The sequence below is a fragment of the Sus scrofa genome, chromosome 15 (genome assembly GCF_000003025.6).
Source record: "Sus scrofa isolate TJ Tabasco breed Duroc chromosome 15, Sscrofa11.1, whole genome shotgun sequence".
NCBI classification, from domain to species: domain Eukaryota; kingdom Metazoa; phylum Chordata; class Mammalia; order Artiodactyla; family Suidae; genus Sus; species Sus scrofa.
Window position 1 is genome coordinate 60,351,189 of NC_010457.5, and position 18,092 is coordinate 60,369,280.

The following is an 18,092-nucleotide window of genomic DNA, read 5'->3' on the forward strand; positions in this document are numbered from 1 at the left end:
GGCAGTGTCGTAGCTAAGTAATTACGGAGGGGTAGGTTTTAGCAGTTAGTGCTGAAATAAGCCCCCAAGGCTGATGTACGCTGTCAGTGTCCACTCCACCTCCCACATACCCCTCACCCCCAATGGAACTACCATCACTACCCAAGCAAAATACCACCCATTCTGATCTCTTCCACCACACAGATACTCTCAAGTTTTATATTGCTCACGACTCTGTTCCCTCTTGATTTTTCTATTGTCTTGATTTCACCTGCATCAGAAGTGTTTTAGGGAGTTCCCGTTGTGGCTCAGCACAAACAAATCTGACTAGCATCCATGAGGACACAGGTTTGATCCCTGGCCTTGCTCAGTGGGTTATGGATCCGGTGTTGCTGTGAACTGTGGTATAGGCCAGTGGCTATAGCTCCGATTCGACTCATAGTCTGGGAACTTCCGTATGCAGTGGGTACGGTCCCCCAAAAAAGACAAAAAAAAAAAAAAACTGTTTTAGGTTGGAATATATCTGCCTGGGAGTATATCTACAGGAAGGATTGGGGGGAAATGTGTGTATATTTGGGATATCAGAAAGTAATCTGATGGTACTCTCATAGGTGGTTACTCTAGAGCTCTCTTAAGGAGGATGAGATATAAAACCCTCTCTTGGAAGGAACAAACAAAAATACATAGGCTGTTGGGTAATTGTGTTCTGTTTCTACAGCTATGCTAACAGCACCGTCTCTTATGTTTTGATTTTTAGAAGCTGAAGCACACTGAGAGTGACAAGCTGCAGGTCCAGATTCAGGCTTACCTGGACAACGTGTTTGATGTGGGTGCTCTGCTGGAAGATGCTGAAACCAAGAATGCAGCTTTGGAGAGGGTGGAGGAGCTGGAAGAAAACATCTCTCATGTAACTACTTCTCAGAGAAACAAACATTGCTAACTTTTCAACTAGGTGCAAAACAGAATAAATGTTAGCTTTTGTGGCAGTGAAGGAAGGGACTTGAAGTATAGGAATGAGCTGCAACTTGAGCTTGGGAATAATCAGAAACGATTCTGGCATTATCATGCTCTGTCATCTGTAACTAGACATAGTTCTCAGTGCTACACTGCAGAATCTGTTAATCCATTCCAAAAGCAATAGTTTGCATCCGTTAACCCCAAGCTCTCAATCCATCCCACTCCCTCCCCGCTCCCGCCCCCGGGCAACCACAAGTCTATTCTCCAAGTCCATGATTTTCTTTTCTGTGGAAAGGTTCATTTGTGCTGTGTATTAGGCTTTTTTTGTAGTTTGCTGAAAAGTGAAATACAAACTTACCACATTAAAAAAAAAAAGAAAAGAAACCATTCTGGGCTCTTTCAAAGAAGGCAAATGTGTTATTAAAAGTAGGTAGAACCCATTGCTTTGCCTTAATTTGCTGCTAAGTTTCTTCTGTGTCCAGATTTCCTGGCCATCTTAGTTATAAGCATAGGAGGGTTAAAAGATTGGCCTTCCGTGGGGCAAATGCAATTCAAATATGTCAGTTTGGTGAAGAAGTTTCTTCTGGAGTTCCCATTGCAGCTCAGTGAAAACAGATCTGACTAGCATCCATGAGGAAGCAAATTTGATTCTTGGCCTTGCTCAGTGGGTTGCTGTGAGCTGTGGTGTAGGTCGCAGACACGGCTCGGATCTGGCATTGCTGTGCCTGTGGCGTAAGTCGGCAGCTACAGCTTCAATTCAACCCCTAGCCTGGAAACCTCTGTATGCCCCAGGTGTTGCCCTAAAAAGTCCAAAAAAAAATAAAAAGAAGAAGTTTCTTCTGAGTGTGAGTCATCTTGTACCAAATGCATCCACACAAGCTGTGGACGGGCTGAGCTAGTGTCGTCAGGATATAGGTTTTCACTTTCCTGCCTCATGGGTACCCAATTTCTAAATTCTTCTCAACAATAAGTATTTTCAAGGAAATCAACAAGTTTTTCCATATATCCTCTTTTAACAAGTGTCTTCTTAGTATAACAAACAGGAATATGGTGCTTCTTAAAAAGGCAAACATCGTGAGGACCAAATTCTTTTACTGACTTCTGATTGGATGTGTCCTTGATTGTGAAATGAATGTCTCTTCTTGAGGGGATGTGGCTTTCCTCTTTGAATGGTCCATTTATTTTTCTCCCCATTTTCCTAGTTAGGAATGTTTCTTGTGGGAGTTCCCATTGTGGCTCAACCGATTAAGAACCTGACATAATGTCCCTGAGGGTGCAGATTCGTTCCCTGCCCTTGCTCAGTGGGTTAAGGATCTGGCATTGCCACAAGCTGCAGTGTAGGTTGCAGATATGGCTCAGATCTCACGTTGCTGTGGTGTAGGCCTGCAGCTGCAGCTCCAATTCAACCTGGGAACTTCCATGTGCTGCAGGTGCAGTCATTAAAAAAACAAAAAACAAAAAAGAGTATTACTTCTGCTTGCGATTCTTCTTCCCCTTTCCCATCACTCTGAAAAGGGGCATCCTTATGGTCAAGCCCATTTGCCAACACCCCTCCCTCCGTAAGTATTGTGGTGACTTAGATGTCACTTGCTTAGGAAAAGCATCGACTCTTCCTTTTTTTCCTTTTTGTCTCTTCCCTTAAAATAGTTATATTCTGAACCTGAGTGGTGTAAACCTGCATTCTTACTCCCCTTCTTGGCTCCCTGATTTTTATTTATTTATTTATTTAATTTATTTTTGTCTTTTGAGGGCCACACCCGTGGCATATGGAGGTTCACAGGCTAGGGGTCTAATTGGAGCCGTAGCCACCTGCCTGTGCCACAGCCACAGCATTGCCAGATCCGAGCCGCGTCTGCCACCTACACCACAGCTCATGGCAATGCTGGATCCCCAACCCACTGAGCAAGGCCAGGGATCCAACCCGCAACCTCATGGTTCCTAGTCAGATTCATTTCCTCTGTGCCATGAGGAACTCCCCAGATTTTCTTTTACATGGAATCTTCTCAGTGAGATATAAGAAGTCAGAAGTCAATTTCAGAGTCTTACACAAAAAGTAACTGTCTCTATGGCTCACCCCGTCTTTCTCTGAAGCCTCAGCTGACATCGCATGACTGTACTTAGATAACCTGCTGTTAAAGCAGCCATCTGTTTATTTGAACTGCCCCTCCAAAATGACTTTTATTGTTTACGTAGTTGGGGACAAAACAAGCAGTAGTGTTTTTTTCAACTGGTGACTTGTAATGACAAAACCAAGTTTTCTGGGTCAACGCTTTTCAAAAGCTCTTGCCAAATGGTCTTTCTCAAGGAGGGAAAGGTGGCTCGTCCTTGTCTCTCACCTACTGTTCTCTGCTCTTGCCAGCCCTGAAGAAATGTGAAAGACTGTGTATGTCTGAGTGCTAAGGAGCTGATGTATGGGCTTTCTTTTAAGGATCCCTTAGAAAATAAATTCCTGTTAGAAACAAGTTATGTGTTCAGAACCATCTTGTATGTAGCAGCATTTTCAGACAACAACTTGGGGATCAGAGGCAGGACTCCGATGCGCCCCTAGTGGTCTCTGAGCTACACTTTCTGAAAGCCAAGGACCTCATCAGAATGCTCCTGTATGGTGACACGTCTTCCCTTTCAAAACTTTACAGTTATCTGAAAAACTGCAAGACACAGAGAATGAAGCTATGTCTAAGATCGTGGAACTGGAAAAGCAGCTCATGCAGCGGAATAAGGAGCTGGATGTTGTGCGAGTAAGTTTGATGGCAGCCGCCCCAGATGTGCATTGTGGGGAACGTGCTCCAGGTTGAGCCTGTAGCACATAGAGAACATGGAACATGTCCCTGTCGGAGGAGTGCATGGATGCAGCATACTTACTGGAACCATTTCAGAGGGGAAACTCAAGTGAAAAGTACACATAGTTAGGCTGTGTCTTCACATGTTTATGCAATCAAATGCTGGGGGGTCAGAACTTCCTTATCTCAGGTTTGGGGAGCAACAATATTTTTGCATCTGGAGGAGTCTGTGTGGATTCTCTGGATCACCCAGTTGGTTGGAAATGAAAGCACAGCATGGATTTAATTCGTGCCCTTTATTTATTTTTATTAAGACTTGGACTTCTTCATATTGCTTTGCTTTGCTTCTGCTTGAAACCAGATTTGGTGGTTGCCTTGGAAACGGTGAAATCACAACGCAGGCTCGATCTACTGGCATTCACCAAAAAAAAGAAAAAAGAGACAGAGAGAGAGCAGAAAGCAAAACCAATCCATTTTATTATCAGATAATCCCAGTTGTTTTGCTTGGCCTTAGCATTGTTTTACCTTATGGGTCAGGTATTTATGGAGTGCCATCCGTGTGCCTGGAATTGTACAGCACATCAAAACATTAAAATAAATGCCTGTAGGGCTTTTAGGCAAATGGCTTTTGCCTTTACACCACCGTTAACGATATGGCATATTTTATGCGATGGTTATCATGTCTGTGTGTGTTGCTTGATGTTCTGACAGGTCCTACAGTTAACTCTAGGACTTTTATTTTCTGGCACGCCATGGAGACAGAATTCTAGCATATGGACTTAATTCAAGTTCAGACTCTCAGATTATTAATACTAGGCAGGGTGTGAAGAATGTTTCCCTGCCTGCTGGAGGTTTGTGGTGAGAGATCACGTGCATAAGGCCCAGCTAGTGAGTTCCACAAACCCTCGCCCTGGAACTCTGTGCGCCCCTTATAAAAAGGAACCCAGACAGCCTTTGAATTGAAAATTGTAACTTCTTTGTTTTCTGCTAAAACACTAGACAGAAATAAGTAATTAGTGGAGGGAAGCATTGGCCTGTTTTATTAACCAGAGGGAAACTGTTACAACAGTTGCGCTCCTGAGCTTGCTCTCCTTGAAGGCCAGAGAATCCACTCAACACAGTCAGCCCCTCGTTACTCATGAGTGGATTATTCCGATTTGCAGATTTTTAATCCCATTCTGACTTCTATGCAAATCTGACTGAGGGACCTTTTGTCTGCTGTGAGTGGGTACGGGTCTAGGAGTTACAAGCGAATTTTAATAACAGTGAAAGGAAAACATGCTGTGCCACCAGAATACCCTCAGGAGATTCTAGAGTCAGCTGTACAATTATTTGGGGGTCATCTCTGCCCTGTTCCTCTTCACCTGCAGGGAAAATTGACTTACCAGCATTTATTAATGGAAAGAACTGGGTTAACAGTAACAATTGCTAGAATGTATCACATGCATTAACAGGGTACAGTTGATAACAAATGGGACTTCATAGATACTGGCTGTGTTCCATAGAGTTCCTATATATGTATAAAGTATATTTTTCCTTTCTGAGAGGGGAGTAATTTTCATTATCTTCAGTTTGCCAACCTAATGGTAAATGGGCATGCAGGTCATGTGAAGACAAAGTCTTGACCACGGGCTCTTTTGCAGGAAATCTACAAAGATGCAAATACCCAGGTTCATACATTAAGGAAAATGGTCAAAGAGAAAGAAGAAGCCATTCAAAGACAGTCTACCCTGGAAAAAAAGATTCATGAGCTGGAGAAACAAGGGACCATTAAAATTCAAAAGAAGGGGGATGGGGACATTGCCATACTGCCGGTCGTGGCTTCTGGCACGCTGCCCACAGGGTCCGAAGTGGCAGTGGGTAACTTTGTGGGACCAGTGTCGGGGGCTGCCTCCTCAGGACCCTTGCCTCCTCCTCCCCCACCGCTACCTCTGTCGTCAGACGCTCCTGAAGCAGGTAAGAAGCCTTGGCAGGAGAACTGAGGTCACATTGGGGTATTTGTGTTTCTTCTTTTACCCACTATCAGTTTATGTCCTTTGTCTGCATGTTCTTTTACTTACTGATTTTAAGAACTTTTTACATTTGAAGATTATATATCACCATTTCACATATGTTCTGAAATACTCCTCATTTTGTCACTGAAGACATTTTGTAGTCTTTGGAAAAAACCTTTTGTCCTTTTCATTGTTTTGTTTTCAGATGCTTTATGTACACATGCCATATTGCAGGGAAAACTTTTCCACTATTTTCAAAGTCAATTTGTTTCTTTTCTTTTGCTAGTGCAAAATGGTCCAGTAACACCGCCCATGCCTCCACCCCCTCCGCCTCCCCCCCACCCCCGCCTCCCCCACCCCCTCCACCCCCTCCTCCTCTGCCGGGTCCTGCAGCTGACACTGTGCCCGCTCCTCCTTTACCACCTCCCCCTCCTCCCTCTGCACCCCCGCTGCCCGGGACGTCTTCACCCACAGTGGTTTTCAACTCAGGATTAGCAGGTAAGAGCTCGCAATTACGACCCAGATACTTGAGTTCCCATTGTGGTTCAATGGATAACGAACCTGACTAGTGTCCATGAGGACCCAGGTTTGATCCCTGGCCTCATTCAGTGGGTTGAGGATCCGGCGTTACCATGTGTTGTAATGTAGGTTGCACACGAGGCTTGGATCCCGCATTGCTGTGGCTGTGGTATAGGCCAGCAGCTACAGTTCTGATTCCATCCCTCGCCCGGGAACCTCCATATGCCGCAGGTGCAACCCTAAAATTAAAAAAAAAAAAAAAAGACCCAGATACTAATACAAATGCATATCTGTCTTGCCTCTGGAGAGTTAAAGCCATTCTTTCAAAGTCCAGGTCTCTTGCAAAATCAGATGTATCTCCTCTTAACATACTTGCTGATGTAGCTGGTAAAGGGGAAATTGTCACACACAGGAGGCATTTTTCTCTTAGTAGCCTTTGTCACTCTCTCCCTATCAAGAAGCTGTGATCTCACATCGTCTTCCCACCTTTTCTCTCTCCACCTAGAGAAGGGAAGAGAGGTTACCTTCTTTAGGGATCAGTGCATTTCCATGTGTTCAGCAAACATGATAGTCCAAGCTCTGACACGGCATGCTTCTGGTGCTTCTGGCTCTTTTCTTTGAAGGTATTTTCGACAGCTTCTGTAAAGGGGGGAAATGCCTTTCTGTGTAATTGCCTGCTGTAGGCTCCCAGGCATTTCTTGTGAGCATTTGAGGACATCACAGTTCACCATAGAGGAATTAAGCTTCAAAGGAAAGTGTTGCCAACAGCAGCATCTTCTTGCCTTGAAATACTGCCAGATAATGCATGTGGTCTTCCTGCTGTCCGGAACAGAATGCAGCATCACTGCTTCCTCACCATAAACACAATGGGGTGGAGGTGGGCGAGAGGGAAAGAGTTTCTCTAATGCCTGGAAATATATGTTGTTCTTCTTGACTCATGGAAATGAATTTTTACTGTTTTCTAAAATACTGCAAGCCATTTTCCCAGTCACAGAGCATTTCCCTGGCATTTGGAATTGCTCTGAGCTGTGCCGAGCTGTCCCTGTGACATCAGATAATTCTGCCTCCTCACCCATTTCAGTCCTTTCGTGAGGTCTCTGATTCCTGATGAAATACTACTCTACTAATCTCCATTTCCAAGGCTGCAATAGTTTCCAGAGCCTTTTGTCCAACGTCTAAACAACGGTCTTAAGCTGTAAAAGATTTCCCAGGCTCCATCCCTTAGACCATCTGTCCTGTCAGCATCTTTACCAGACCGTCCTTAGGACTAGTTCATCTCTTTTTGATGCCTGTAAGCCTCCATCACACATTTGTCGCACATCACATCCGAGGTGTTTACTTCCACCCCAACTCCTATAAAACTGTCAAAGGAGGTGCCTGTTCAAAGTCATGTTGGCAGTAAACCAGTGACTTATTTCCCCTTTCAAGGTCTCCCTCGCCTGTCACTTTCTCTTAGAAATGTTACTGTTTCTGAAGGACAAAAGTTAAAGGAGCATCATCATGGGACTGTTGGATTTTGAAATGTAGACTAACAGAAAACCTCTTAAGGAGCCCCAGGAGGCTGTTCCATCAACAGGCTGTTTTTAGTGACAGGGTATGAAAGCTTGTCATTGTCATGTGCACCTGGACTCACTGATGAGGCTTTCCCTGGAGCTCCCCAAGAGCGCTCTCCGCTCGATGTGGCTGCTGTGGTGTCTCCTTTGGTGCTGCTTCTTTTCTCCTTTTCTCTCTGGCAAAACTTCCATTTACCTGAACTCCAGTTCAGGTCTCAGAACTGCCATGGGGCAGCAGAGAGCCAAGAGGCTGAGATGTGTGGGTCCAGGGCTCCCTTTTGAATAAATCTTGTCCTCTCCTGGGTTCTTCGCATTACTTAATCTTTGAAATTGGTCAGCTGTCTTGATTGCCTCAGTTTTTTTGTGGAGCTCTCTGCTCAGCTGCTCGCTGACTGCTACCTACACTGTGGCTACATCTGGAAGTTGTCCTTTCATGTCTTACACAGTTTGAAGGACTGTACGTGGAATTGAAAAAAAGCATCCATTAAACAATGACAGGATATTCTGTTTTACAAGACGTAAGGATTATAAGATCCTGGTGAGTCTTTGATAGTTTGAGATCAGGCAGTTTCTACAAGGCCTTTAATCTCTTTTCATTACTCATCTTTAATTTGGCCGTTAATACTTAGTAGTTGTTGCCCATTCTGTGCGATGTTTTGCCAATGTGTTCAGTGACACCCTCTCTCTGGAACCAAGGGGCCAGAAAGAATCAGGATCTCTCGGAGTTCCCATTGTGGCTCATTGGTAACGAACCCAACTAGTATCCATGAAGACACAGGTTCGATCCCTGGCCTCACTCAGTGGGTTAAGGATACGGTGTTGCCGTGAGCCATGCTGTGGGTCAAAGAAATGGCTTGGATCTGGCATTTGCTGTGGCTCGGATGTAAGCCGGCAGCTACAGCTCCGATTTGACTCCCAGCCTGGGAACTTCCATATGCTGTGGATACGGCCCTAAAAAGACAATAAGAAAAAGAAAAAAGAAAAAAAAAAAAAAAAAAAAGGAAAAGAATCAGGATGTCTCCATGAACCCAAGAAACAGTTGAGATGATATGCTTAGGCCTTCCAAGAAGCCAGAAACCTGTGATATTGTGAAGCTCTTGGATCCACAGGCAACAAAGATGTCTTATCTCTTCCCCAGGCAATCATCAGGTGTGTTCAGGGGACCAAGAGGAGGCCTCCTACATTCATCTTGTTGACTTTTCTTTGCATTTCCTAGTGTGAAATGTGCATCTGAAGTGTAAGGTGTACCTCCTAGAGTCTGGGTTAGATCTGTCTGGTTCCTGTTTGCCAGGCCAGGTCATTGATGACAGACCGCTGGGTCGTCTGCAGCCTTTTACTGTCTCTTTGGAAGACTGTGCTTTGGAACTTCATGATGAGCATTTGAACTATCAGCTGATTGCTTTTCATTAAAAAAAAAAAAAAAAAAAAAATTGTGGGAGTTCCCGTCGTGGCGCAGTGGTTAACGAATCCGACTAGGAACCATGAGGTTGTGGATTCGGTCCCTGCCCTTGCTCAGTGGGTTAACAATCCGGCATTGCCGTGAGCTGTGGTGTAGGTTGCAGACTTGGCTCGGATCCCGCCTTGCTGTGGCTCTGGCGTAGGCAGGTGGCTATGGCTCTGACTTGACCCCTAGCCTGAGAACCTCCATATGCCATGGGAGCGGCCCAAGAAATAGCAAAAAGACAAAAAAAAAAAAAAAAAAAAAAAAAAGATTATCTCTTAAGGAATACCTAGCACAGGTCAATATGGCCCTTTGGGACCCCTAGAAGGAAGTCATTTTTCTCCTGTTTCTACAAAAATTTTTTTAAACAAAAATAGTAAAGTCATCTGACAGGCCTGGGTGGACATGAAGGTTTGGCTCTGTGCTTCTCTGTAAAATATGTTCCAGTGCATGGAATTTTCTGCTGAGAGTGTATAAACTGCTAGCGGCTGGACTCTAACCATATCTAATTTTTTTTTTTTTTTTTTTTTTTTTTTGCATTTTCTTTGTTCTTTCTGCTTCCACAAAAGACGGGCCAATCAAGCTTTTCTGTAGGTTGCTCCTCCCTGAGTGTGTCGCGTGTCTGCCATGTGTTCCTGTGGGTCACATTGTGCTGTGACATCTCCACCCCATCTCTCATTGAGCCATCGCGTTTGCTCTGTTGTCTGCAGGAGGCTTGGTGCTGGCTGCCCGCCGTTAGGCCAGGGTTGCCCACACACTGGTTGTAGTTGAACCTGTAGAAGAGATCATGGCCCTTTAAGCAGACATTCTGCATGTGATGTGCTCCTTTGTCCCTGAGCAAAGGAATATTTTTTCTTTTAGTTTAATTTTGATAGTTGGATCTAAGGCCTCAAATCTAGAAGGATTTTAGATTTATTCTGAACAAGAAAGAAGAGCTCCTTTCTGGAACAAGGGAAACTCCTGGGAGCGGCCTTTCTAGGCCCCTCCCAGTGGTGCCCAGCCCTCCCCACCGAACACCCACCCAGCCACCCACATAGAGCCACTTCCTGTCACCTGGACACTGGGAACATGGCATGTATCATGGTTGCCTGTAGACCCCCACTCCCGCTAACCCGCCCAGCTCCCCGGGGTGAGCACAGCCTTTCCAAAGAGAATGTTCTTGCCTGTGTTCTCATCTCAGGCTTATTCCTAATCTTGCTCAGAGAGTTGAGGGTAGGGTGACTGCAGGTGGAGTGACTCGTAGAGGGTGTCCTGAGGCCTGTGTTGTCTACAGAGGGATACTGGAGCCAAGTGGTGCTGACCTGTCACCTCAGGTTAGGAAAAGAAGGTGCCCCTAACTTCGCTGAAGTGCCAGACTAAAGGACGGTCAGAGCCTTTGTCCCATTGAGGACATCAGTTTTCCTGGGCAGTGTAGACAGAGATGGAGTGTGGTAAGAAATCTGCCACTCCTGGGTTGTGGGGACCAAGGTGTCATAGTTGGTGGTAGAAGGGCTGGTTCGGCAAGAGCTGTGTTTCTGTGTTCCTGCATGCTTTTGTGTGGATTTGGCAGGTGACATTCCTGCTGTTTATATGGCCTGCATAACTCTGGAGGAACGAGAGGCATTGTCTCAGCCCCCTTTTTTCAGTGCGGCAGGCAGCCAGGGAAAAGCCCAGTGGTGTCCTACTTGGATTTTGTCCTGTGCTGAATTTCTTCTCCCTCCCTTCCCAAATAATGTGGCCATCCCGAGATGGACTTCAGAAAGTGAATATTTGGAGTTCCCATCGTGGTTCAGCAATAAAGAACCCGACTGGTATCCTTAAGGACATGGGTTCAATCCCTGGCCTCACTCAGTGGATTAAGGATCCCCTGTTGCTGTGGCTGTGGTGTAGGCCAACAGCTACAGCTCCAATTTAACTCCTAGCCTGGGAATTTCCATGTGCTGCAGGTGTGGCCCTAAAAAGACCAAAAAAAAAGAATGTTTATAGCTGATTAGTTTAGGAAGACTTCTTTGTGGTGTGTCATTAAGTAATGGAACTTTTAATAGATTGCCCTTTTTAGCTCATTTTCCCAGAGTAAGAGGAGCTGGTGCTCCTCTACTCCATCCCCTCAAAGATGGAGCCCTTCCTCCCTAGTAAGAGGTTTTCAGTATTTCTAATGGGTTCATTAATTAATACCTTCTAGTCACACCTGGCTGACTCTTGGGGGCGAAGCTGCTCTTCAAAAAGAGGGGAGGGGTCTGTGGCCCTTCTCAGAAAAGCAATACAAACCCAGATTTCTGAGTACTCCTTTTATCTTCTTAAATATTTTCTACTGGGGCCGTTTGTGGCTCTTAGTCTATTTAAATAAGTCAGCAGCCAGTATAATCCCTATCATCGAAATCGTCCACAGGAATGTATCACTTTGGCTGAAAGTTAGCTTTCTTGACATTACATTCCTGGTGGTTTAGGCAGACACTGTTTTCAGTCTCTGATCATCTTCTAAGAATTGTTTGGAAATATGTGTTCTAGAACCAGGAATTGAGAATATCAAAACTCACTCATGTTCACCAGTATCAGAGTGAGTCACAGAGTATTTGCCCTCTCTGCTAATAACATGGAAAATAATTTCTGCTCCCTTGTCTTAAGTTTTGTCCTGACACTGACTATATTTCTGCAGTTCAGTTGCCTACATTAAAAAAATAAATAAAGGGAGTTCCCGTCGTGACTCAGCAGAAATGAACCCAACTAGAATCCATGAGGACATGGATTCAATCCCTGGCCTCGCTCAGTGGGCTAAGGATCCAGTGTTGCCTTGAGCTGTGATGCGGGTCACAGACATGGCTCAGATCCTGCATTGCTGTGGCTGTGGTGTAGGCTGGCAGCTATAGCTTTGATTAGACCCCTAGCCTGGGAACTTCCATATGCCGTGGGTGCAGCCCTAAAAAAACAAAATTAAAAAAAAAAATAAATAAATGAATAAATAAAAGCAACCCCCCTGGCTTTTAGGCAATTTTAACACACTGTTGTATCAGTCAACCAAATGATGACCTCAGGTTGCTATGGTCAAAGCCTTGTGTGATGTTTTCCATGTTTACATACACCTGGCCATGTCTTCCTCCAGTGTTAGAGTGTCATCTGCAAGGACTGTTAATTGAGGGTCTTGGTGGAATCTTAATTTCATTTTCTCTGACCTCTGTAGCTGTGAAAATTAAGAAGCCAATCAAGACGAAATTCAGAATGCCAGTCTTTAACTGGGTTGCCCTGAAGCCAAATCAGATCAATGGCACAGTCTTCAACGAAATTGATGACGAGCGAATTCTGGAGGTATCTTTCTCATTGGTTAGAAACAAGGGTCTCTCCCTGTGCAGCAAAGCCAGAATGGGCGCTCTGTTAGCCCGAAAGTCTCAGCAATAAAAGCTAGTGTTTTAAGTGCCTTGATATAAAGAATAAAATTGGATGCTATTTTGTAAGGTGGTTCTATGTTTAAAAAGTTAAAAATGGAATAGTTTTGAATATCTTCACTGTCAAAAAAAAAAAAAAAAAACCACATCTGGTGCAATCTATGCCCTTAATTTATTAAAACAATTAAAAAAAAAAACCCTGTATTGAACTATAAGTGGAAAAGGACTCAAGAATCACACCCTCTAACTGGATAGATGGATAGTTTTAGTCTGTGGTGGCCTTCCCTACAAGCCAGCAATTGAAAGGCAGTTGAATTGGATGGGTGGAATCAGTTGTCTGGTTCAGGCATTTTTGTCTGTTTATATGTGGCATGAGTCACACAGCTCTTACACAAATAGGGAAATAGAGTAAGCCACAGCCGAAGACAAGTACTTAGTAGGGAAAGTAACTTCTCTGATGCCTAGGAAACTATCTAAAGGATGGCTTCCTGACTTCTTTTGCAAGTATAGTCTAACTTGCCTGTTTCATTCCTTTCCCTTCCCCAGGATTTAAATGTAGATGAATTTGAGGAAATATTTAAGACAAAAGCCCAAGGTCCTGCCATTGATCTTTCTTCAAGCAAACAGAAGATAACACAGAAGGGATCAAACAAAGTGACGTTACTAGAAGCAAATAGGGCCAAGAATCTTGCCATAACTTTGAGGAAAGCTGGAAAGACCGCCGATGAGATCTGTAAAGCAATTCATGTGTAAGTTCAGGACATTCTGGAAGGTTGTATCATTGTAAATTTAGGATAAAAATGGTAATGCTGAAGAGGTGGACCAGAAATGATCCTCGGGGTGCTGTATTAGAATGAGTAATTAATTGTTTTAGAAGAATAACAACTGCATCGTGACATCATTTATTATCTCTGTCTGCTCTCTTATATATACCTGCAGTCACACTTACATAAAAGGAAAGTTGAGAGAAGTATTGCAGATGCTTTTAAAAGGGAGAAAATGTCAGTTTTCTATGGAACATCTGAATTTTATCCAGACTTGTTGAGTACAAATTTGATGGCATTTGTGGAATGATATAGTTCAATGCCAGATGCAAATATGATACAGATGCATATTTTAATTCATAACAGTAGGAATGTGGTTCTTGTTGCTCCTTAGCACTTTCAGGACATTGTAAACCAAGTTTATTTCTTTTTTTTATCCTTGAACTGAAGAGAAGGTGGTAGTCTTTTTTACTCTTCGATTTAGAAGAATCTTCCTATCCTTCTTGTGGTTGTGGTGACTCTCAAAAATAAGGATGTTATTAGATGTTTTAGGAACTAATTCATCATTAATTGGTATTTCATACATTTCGATTAGAGATTCTTAGAGGAGTAAATGACAGTGAGAAATCATTCGTTCCAGTTTCATGTCCTCAGCCAGGATCATGATCCAGTCATTTAGTGCATCCTATAGTCTGTTCTGATTTCTGATATTGAAACCTGATATACATCTTGTTTTTTAATCTTTATATATCTTATCATGATGATTAAGTATAATTCTATTATTTTGCTGAACAAAGCTTGTCCAGAGAAGAAAATAGAGGTTGAAGCAAATATTTCTTTTGTTCAGATTGCACATACATGCACAAAGACCTATCCCTTCAAGGGATGTATGCATTTAAGTCAGAACATTCATATGGTGCAAGCATTTGAATGCATATTGTTTTTTTTAATTTAATGGCTGCACCTGTGGCATGTGGAAGTTCCTGGGCCAAGGATTGAATTTGAGCTGCAGCTGCAACTTACACCACAGCTACATCAGTGCCAGATCCGTTAACCTCCTTTGTTTAGCCGGGATCAAACCTGTGCTTCTTCAACGACCTGAGCAGCTGCAGTTGGATTCTTAACCCACTGCTCCACAGCGTGAATTTCAAGGTGCATATTTTGTAAAGAAAAAATATTCCAGACTAAATGGTATAGTTGAAATATTTTGTTTTACAGAGTTCATCAGATATTCCATAATTGTGTGTGTAATATTAAATTTCCTTAATGAGTAGTACTTCACATGCATAAAAAAGGCATGTCCTTGAACCACTTAACCACCAGATACTTCAGCCTTCCTTTTGCTTCTTTCTTCCTGCTGTCATTTACTATTGCTTTCTAGAGGCCTAGAGCTATACTATTAGCCTAAAAACTGAGCGTGGCAGGTGTGAGAAAGTCCAGGTTTCCAGGAAGGATGAACGAAGGTGCTTGGTGCAGAGTCAGGAGCTAGCACTGAAGGGCATCTTCACATCTGTAGACATCATCTCATCAACTAGGTGGTGCATGAGCTGGACCGGATGGAGGTGTGGTTGAAAGGGGAGGAGATTCTCTCTGATACTGACATGCGTACTGCTGTCTTCAGATTTGACTTGAAGACGTTGCCTGTAGACTTTGTAGAATGTTTGATGCGGTTCTTGCCAACTGAGAATGAGGTGAAAGTGTTGCGGCTCTATGAGCGGGAGAGGAAGCCCGTGGAAAACTTGTCGGATGAAGACCGGTTCATGATGCAGTTCAGTAAAATTGAGAGGCTCATGCAGAAGATGACCATCATGGCCTTCATCGGGAACTTTGCCGAAAGCATCCAGATGCTGACTCCTGTGAGTGGACCAACTCTGGCAAGGGAGGGGGTCCAAAGGGATAGAATATTTTTTGTCTTGGGTTCCTCCCAGATGGCAGGTAACATTATGAGTGTTACAGACTCCTTTCCAGAAATTTATAGATGGCATTTTTATTCTTGCCATCTCTTTCACATAGTGTATGCCAAATAAACCTGAAAACGGTGAAATTTCCATGTTGCATGTTGCCCGTCTCTCTAGAGAATGTCATTTCTCGTGTCTACAAATGTCCTCTGCATTTCAAAGGACACTTGATTACAGAGAAGAAGGAAAATCATTTTCTCAAATTCAGTCCCCTCCTAGAGGTACCAGTCCTCTGGCTGGGTTGGCAAGACTGATAATGTGTGACTTTACTTCTAAAAACGATCTCGTAGAGTGAAAAGGCTTTTGGACTTTGATTGGAAGCATGAAATTTGTCTCAAGAATCTTTTTCATTGAAAGCTGGTTCCAGGACACGTGGTGATGCGGAAGTAATAGCCAACCCTCTCTCGTTCCTCTGTGTTCACCTGGTAGTCCTAAATAGTTCTTTCCAAGGAATGTCCCAAGTGGTTCTTTCCGAGTTCTTTCCAGGTCTACTTTGAAATAAACGATTGTTAATTACTGATTTTAGTAGCATGTCTGTCCAAGACATGTTCTGAGAACTTCTGCACAGTGATTATATTTCTTTGGTATTTTGTTTTGTTTTCATTCTTGGCCAGCTCCATTGATTTAAAAATATGAATTGTATTGCATGATTAGAGACAGTGGGCAGGGAACTGGGTTCTGCCAGAAGACATTGCTGACTCCTAACTCTTGAGTCTCATTGCTGACAGATTTTATGATAAGCTAGTTCATCTTTGTTTTGTTTTGTTTTTTTAAGCTAGTTCTGATAACACTTCTTATTTCAAATACTTTGAAATGAGCTTGCATATATAATGCCATAGATAAGACCTAGCAGGACAACTTAAATAGGTTATGCTTAGGAAAAATAGAATCTCAGCATTAAGGCTATAAGGTCTAAAGGGAGGCCTATTTTCTTCTGTGTTAATTTTTAATTTTCAATTAGAGTTTCCCATTTTTAACATGTCTTTTTTTTTTTTTTTCCCCCCTCCCCTTCCTGTCCTTTGACTGGAATCTAGCAACTGCACTCAATTATAGCAGCATCCGTTTCTATAAAGTCATCCCAAAAACTCAAGAAAATTCTGGAGGCAAGTGAAGTTTTCCTCATATATGTGCGTGGAAGAGCTGACTCGTCAGCTGCCTCCCTGAGCCTGGGAGTGCCTATGATGCTGAACTGAGAGGCTTCTCTTTTCTCTCTCTGCAGATCATCTTGGCCCTTGGAAACTATATGAATAGCAGTAAACGAGGAGCAGTTTATGGATTTAAACTTCAGAGTTTAGATCTGGTGAGTGGGCTAAAAGAAATACAAGAGTTATATGAGGCACAGAACAGCTGGCAAAGATTAAGTCCTGGGGCAGAGAGAGTTTGCTCTGGGAGGTGAGGGTGGGATATTCCGGTGAAGATTGTCTGCTAGTGGGAGGAGCAGTTGGTACAAATTTTTGGGAACACTGTTTGGCAGCAAGCACTTAGAACCTTAAAAGTGCTCATACTCAGAGTTCCCGTTGTGGCGCAGCAGAAACGAATTCAACTAGGAACCATGAGGTTGTAGGTTTGATCCCTGGCCTCGCTCAGTGGGTTAAGGATCCGACGTTGCTGTGAGCTGTGGTGTACGTCGCAGATGTGGCTCAGATCTGGCATTGCTGTGACTCTGGTGTTGGCCAGCGGCTACAGCTCTGATTAGACCCCTAGCCTGGGAACCTCCATATGCTGCAGGTGTGGCCCTAAAAAGACAAAACAAAACAAACAAAAAAAAGCTCATAGTCTTTGACCCAATATTTCCATCTCTAAGAATCTTTTCCTCAGGAGTCTGAATTATGGATGCTGTCTTTCATTTCTAATTTGCAAGCAGTTAGCAACAATATAAATATTCAACATCTGGGGAAATGATTAAATACACTGTAATAATAGTTAATATAGCAAACTGTTCTTCAGCTGTTAGAATATTTGTGATGAATTTTCCAAGGAATAGGTGATGTTGTGGTTAGGAAAGAAAGCAGAGTGTAAATTGCCTGTATGGTTTTATTTTAATTAAGTAAAATATGGAGAAAAAAACTGAATAGAAGTAGGTTAAGATATTAACAGAGAGGAGTTCCTTTGTGGCTCTGTGGGTTGAAAACCCAACACAGGAAGTTCCTGTTGTGTCTCAGTGGTAACCAACCCAACTAGTATCCATGAGGATGTGGGTTCGATCCCTGGCCTCACTCAGTGAATTAAGGATCCACTGTTGCTGTGAGCTGTGGTGTAGGTTGCAGACATGGCTCATATCCTGTGTTATTGTAGTGCGTAGACCGGCAGCTGCAGTTCCTATTCAATCCCTAGCCTAGAAACTTCCACATGGTGTGGATGCGGCTGTTAAAAACAAACTGGATGAACATAGAGGTTGAATGGAATTAAGGAGTTTTTTCAAACCGCTGCTTTATACTTTTCTGTATTTAAAATTTTTGCTTTTTCCCTGAGCGCAAAAAGGGTGCTCTGCTTTTCAGAGTCACCTGACTTAATATGAACAGGAACAGAGAAAATGCTGCATGGACCCCTGTTCCTAAGCTACATCTGTTAACTTGGCTTCCCTGGGAGCAGGTCGCACAGCAGTTGAGTCCCCAGAAGGGGGGAGATGTGGTTAAAAGAGAGTGTTGAATTAGTCACAGGTCTGTCCCCCAGAACCCATGGTCCCTTAAGCACATCTGCTTTGCCTTGGGGAATCAGAGGGGCTGAGCGGGATGTGAAAACTATGGCATCAGAGCCCTGCTGGGCGGGGTGCACCTGTGCACACCTG

At 43.5% G+C, this 18,092-nt stretch overlaps 1 protein-coding gene across 1 annotated transcript in view; it reads left to right on the forward strand.

The window, feature by feature from the left end:
• FMNL2 (formin like 2) overlaps positions 1 to 18,092 on the forward strand; it is a 330,367-nt gene that overhangs the window by 296,889 nt on the left and 15,386 nt on the right. Inside the window, 10 exon segments of the mRNA XM_005671848.3 lie at positions 737 to 886; positions 3,573 to 3,674; positions 5,360 to 5,672; positions 5,997 to 6,040; positions 6,043 to 6,208; positions 12,381 to 12,505; positions 13,129 to 13,331; positions 14,968 to 15,202; positions 16,339 to 16,407; positions 16,524 to 16,604. Of these exon segments, the coding sequence (XP_005671905.2) occupies positions 737 to 886; positions 3,573 to 3,674; positions 5,360 to 5,672; positions 5,997 to 6,040; positions 6,043 to 6,208; positions 12,381 to 12,505; positions 13,129 to 13,331; positions 14,968 to 15,202; positions 16,339 to 16,407; positions 16,524 to 16,604 (1,488 nt within the window).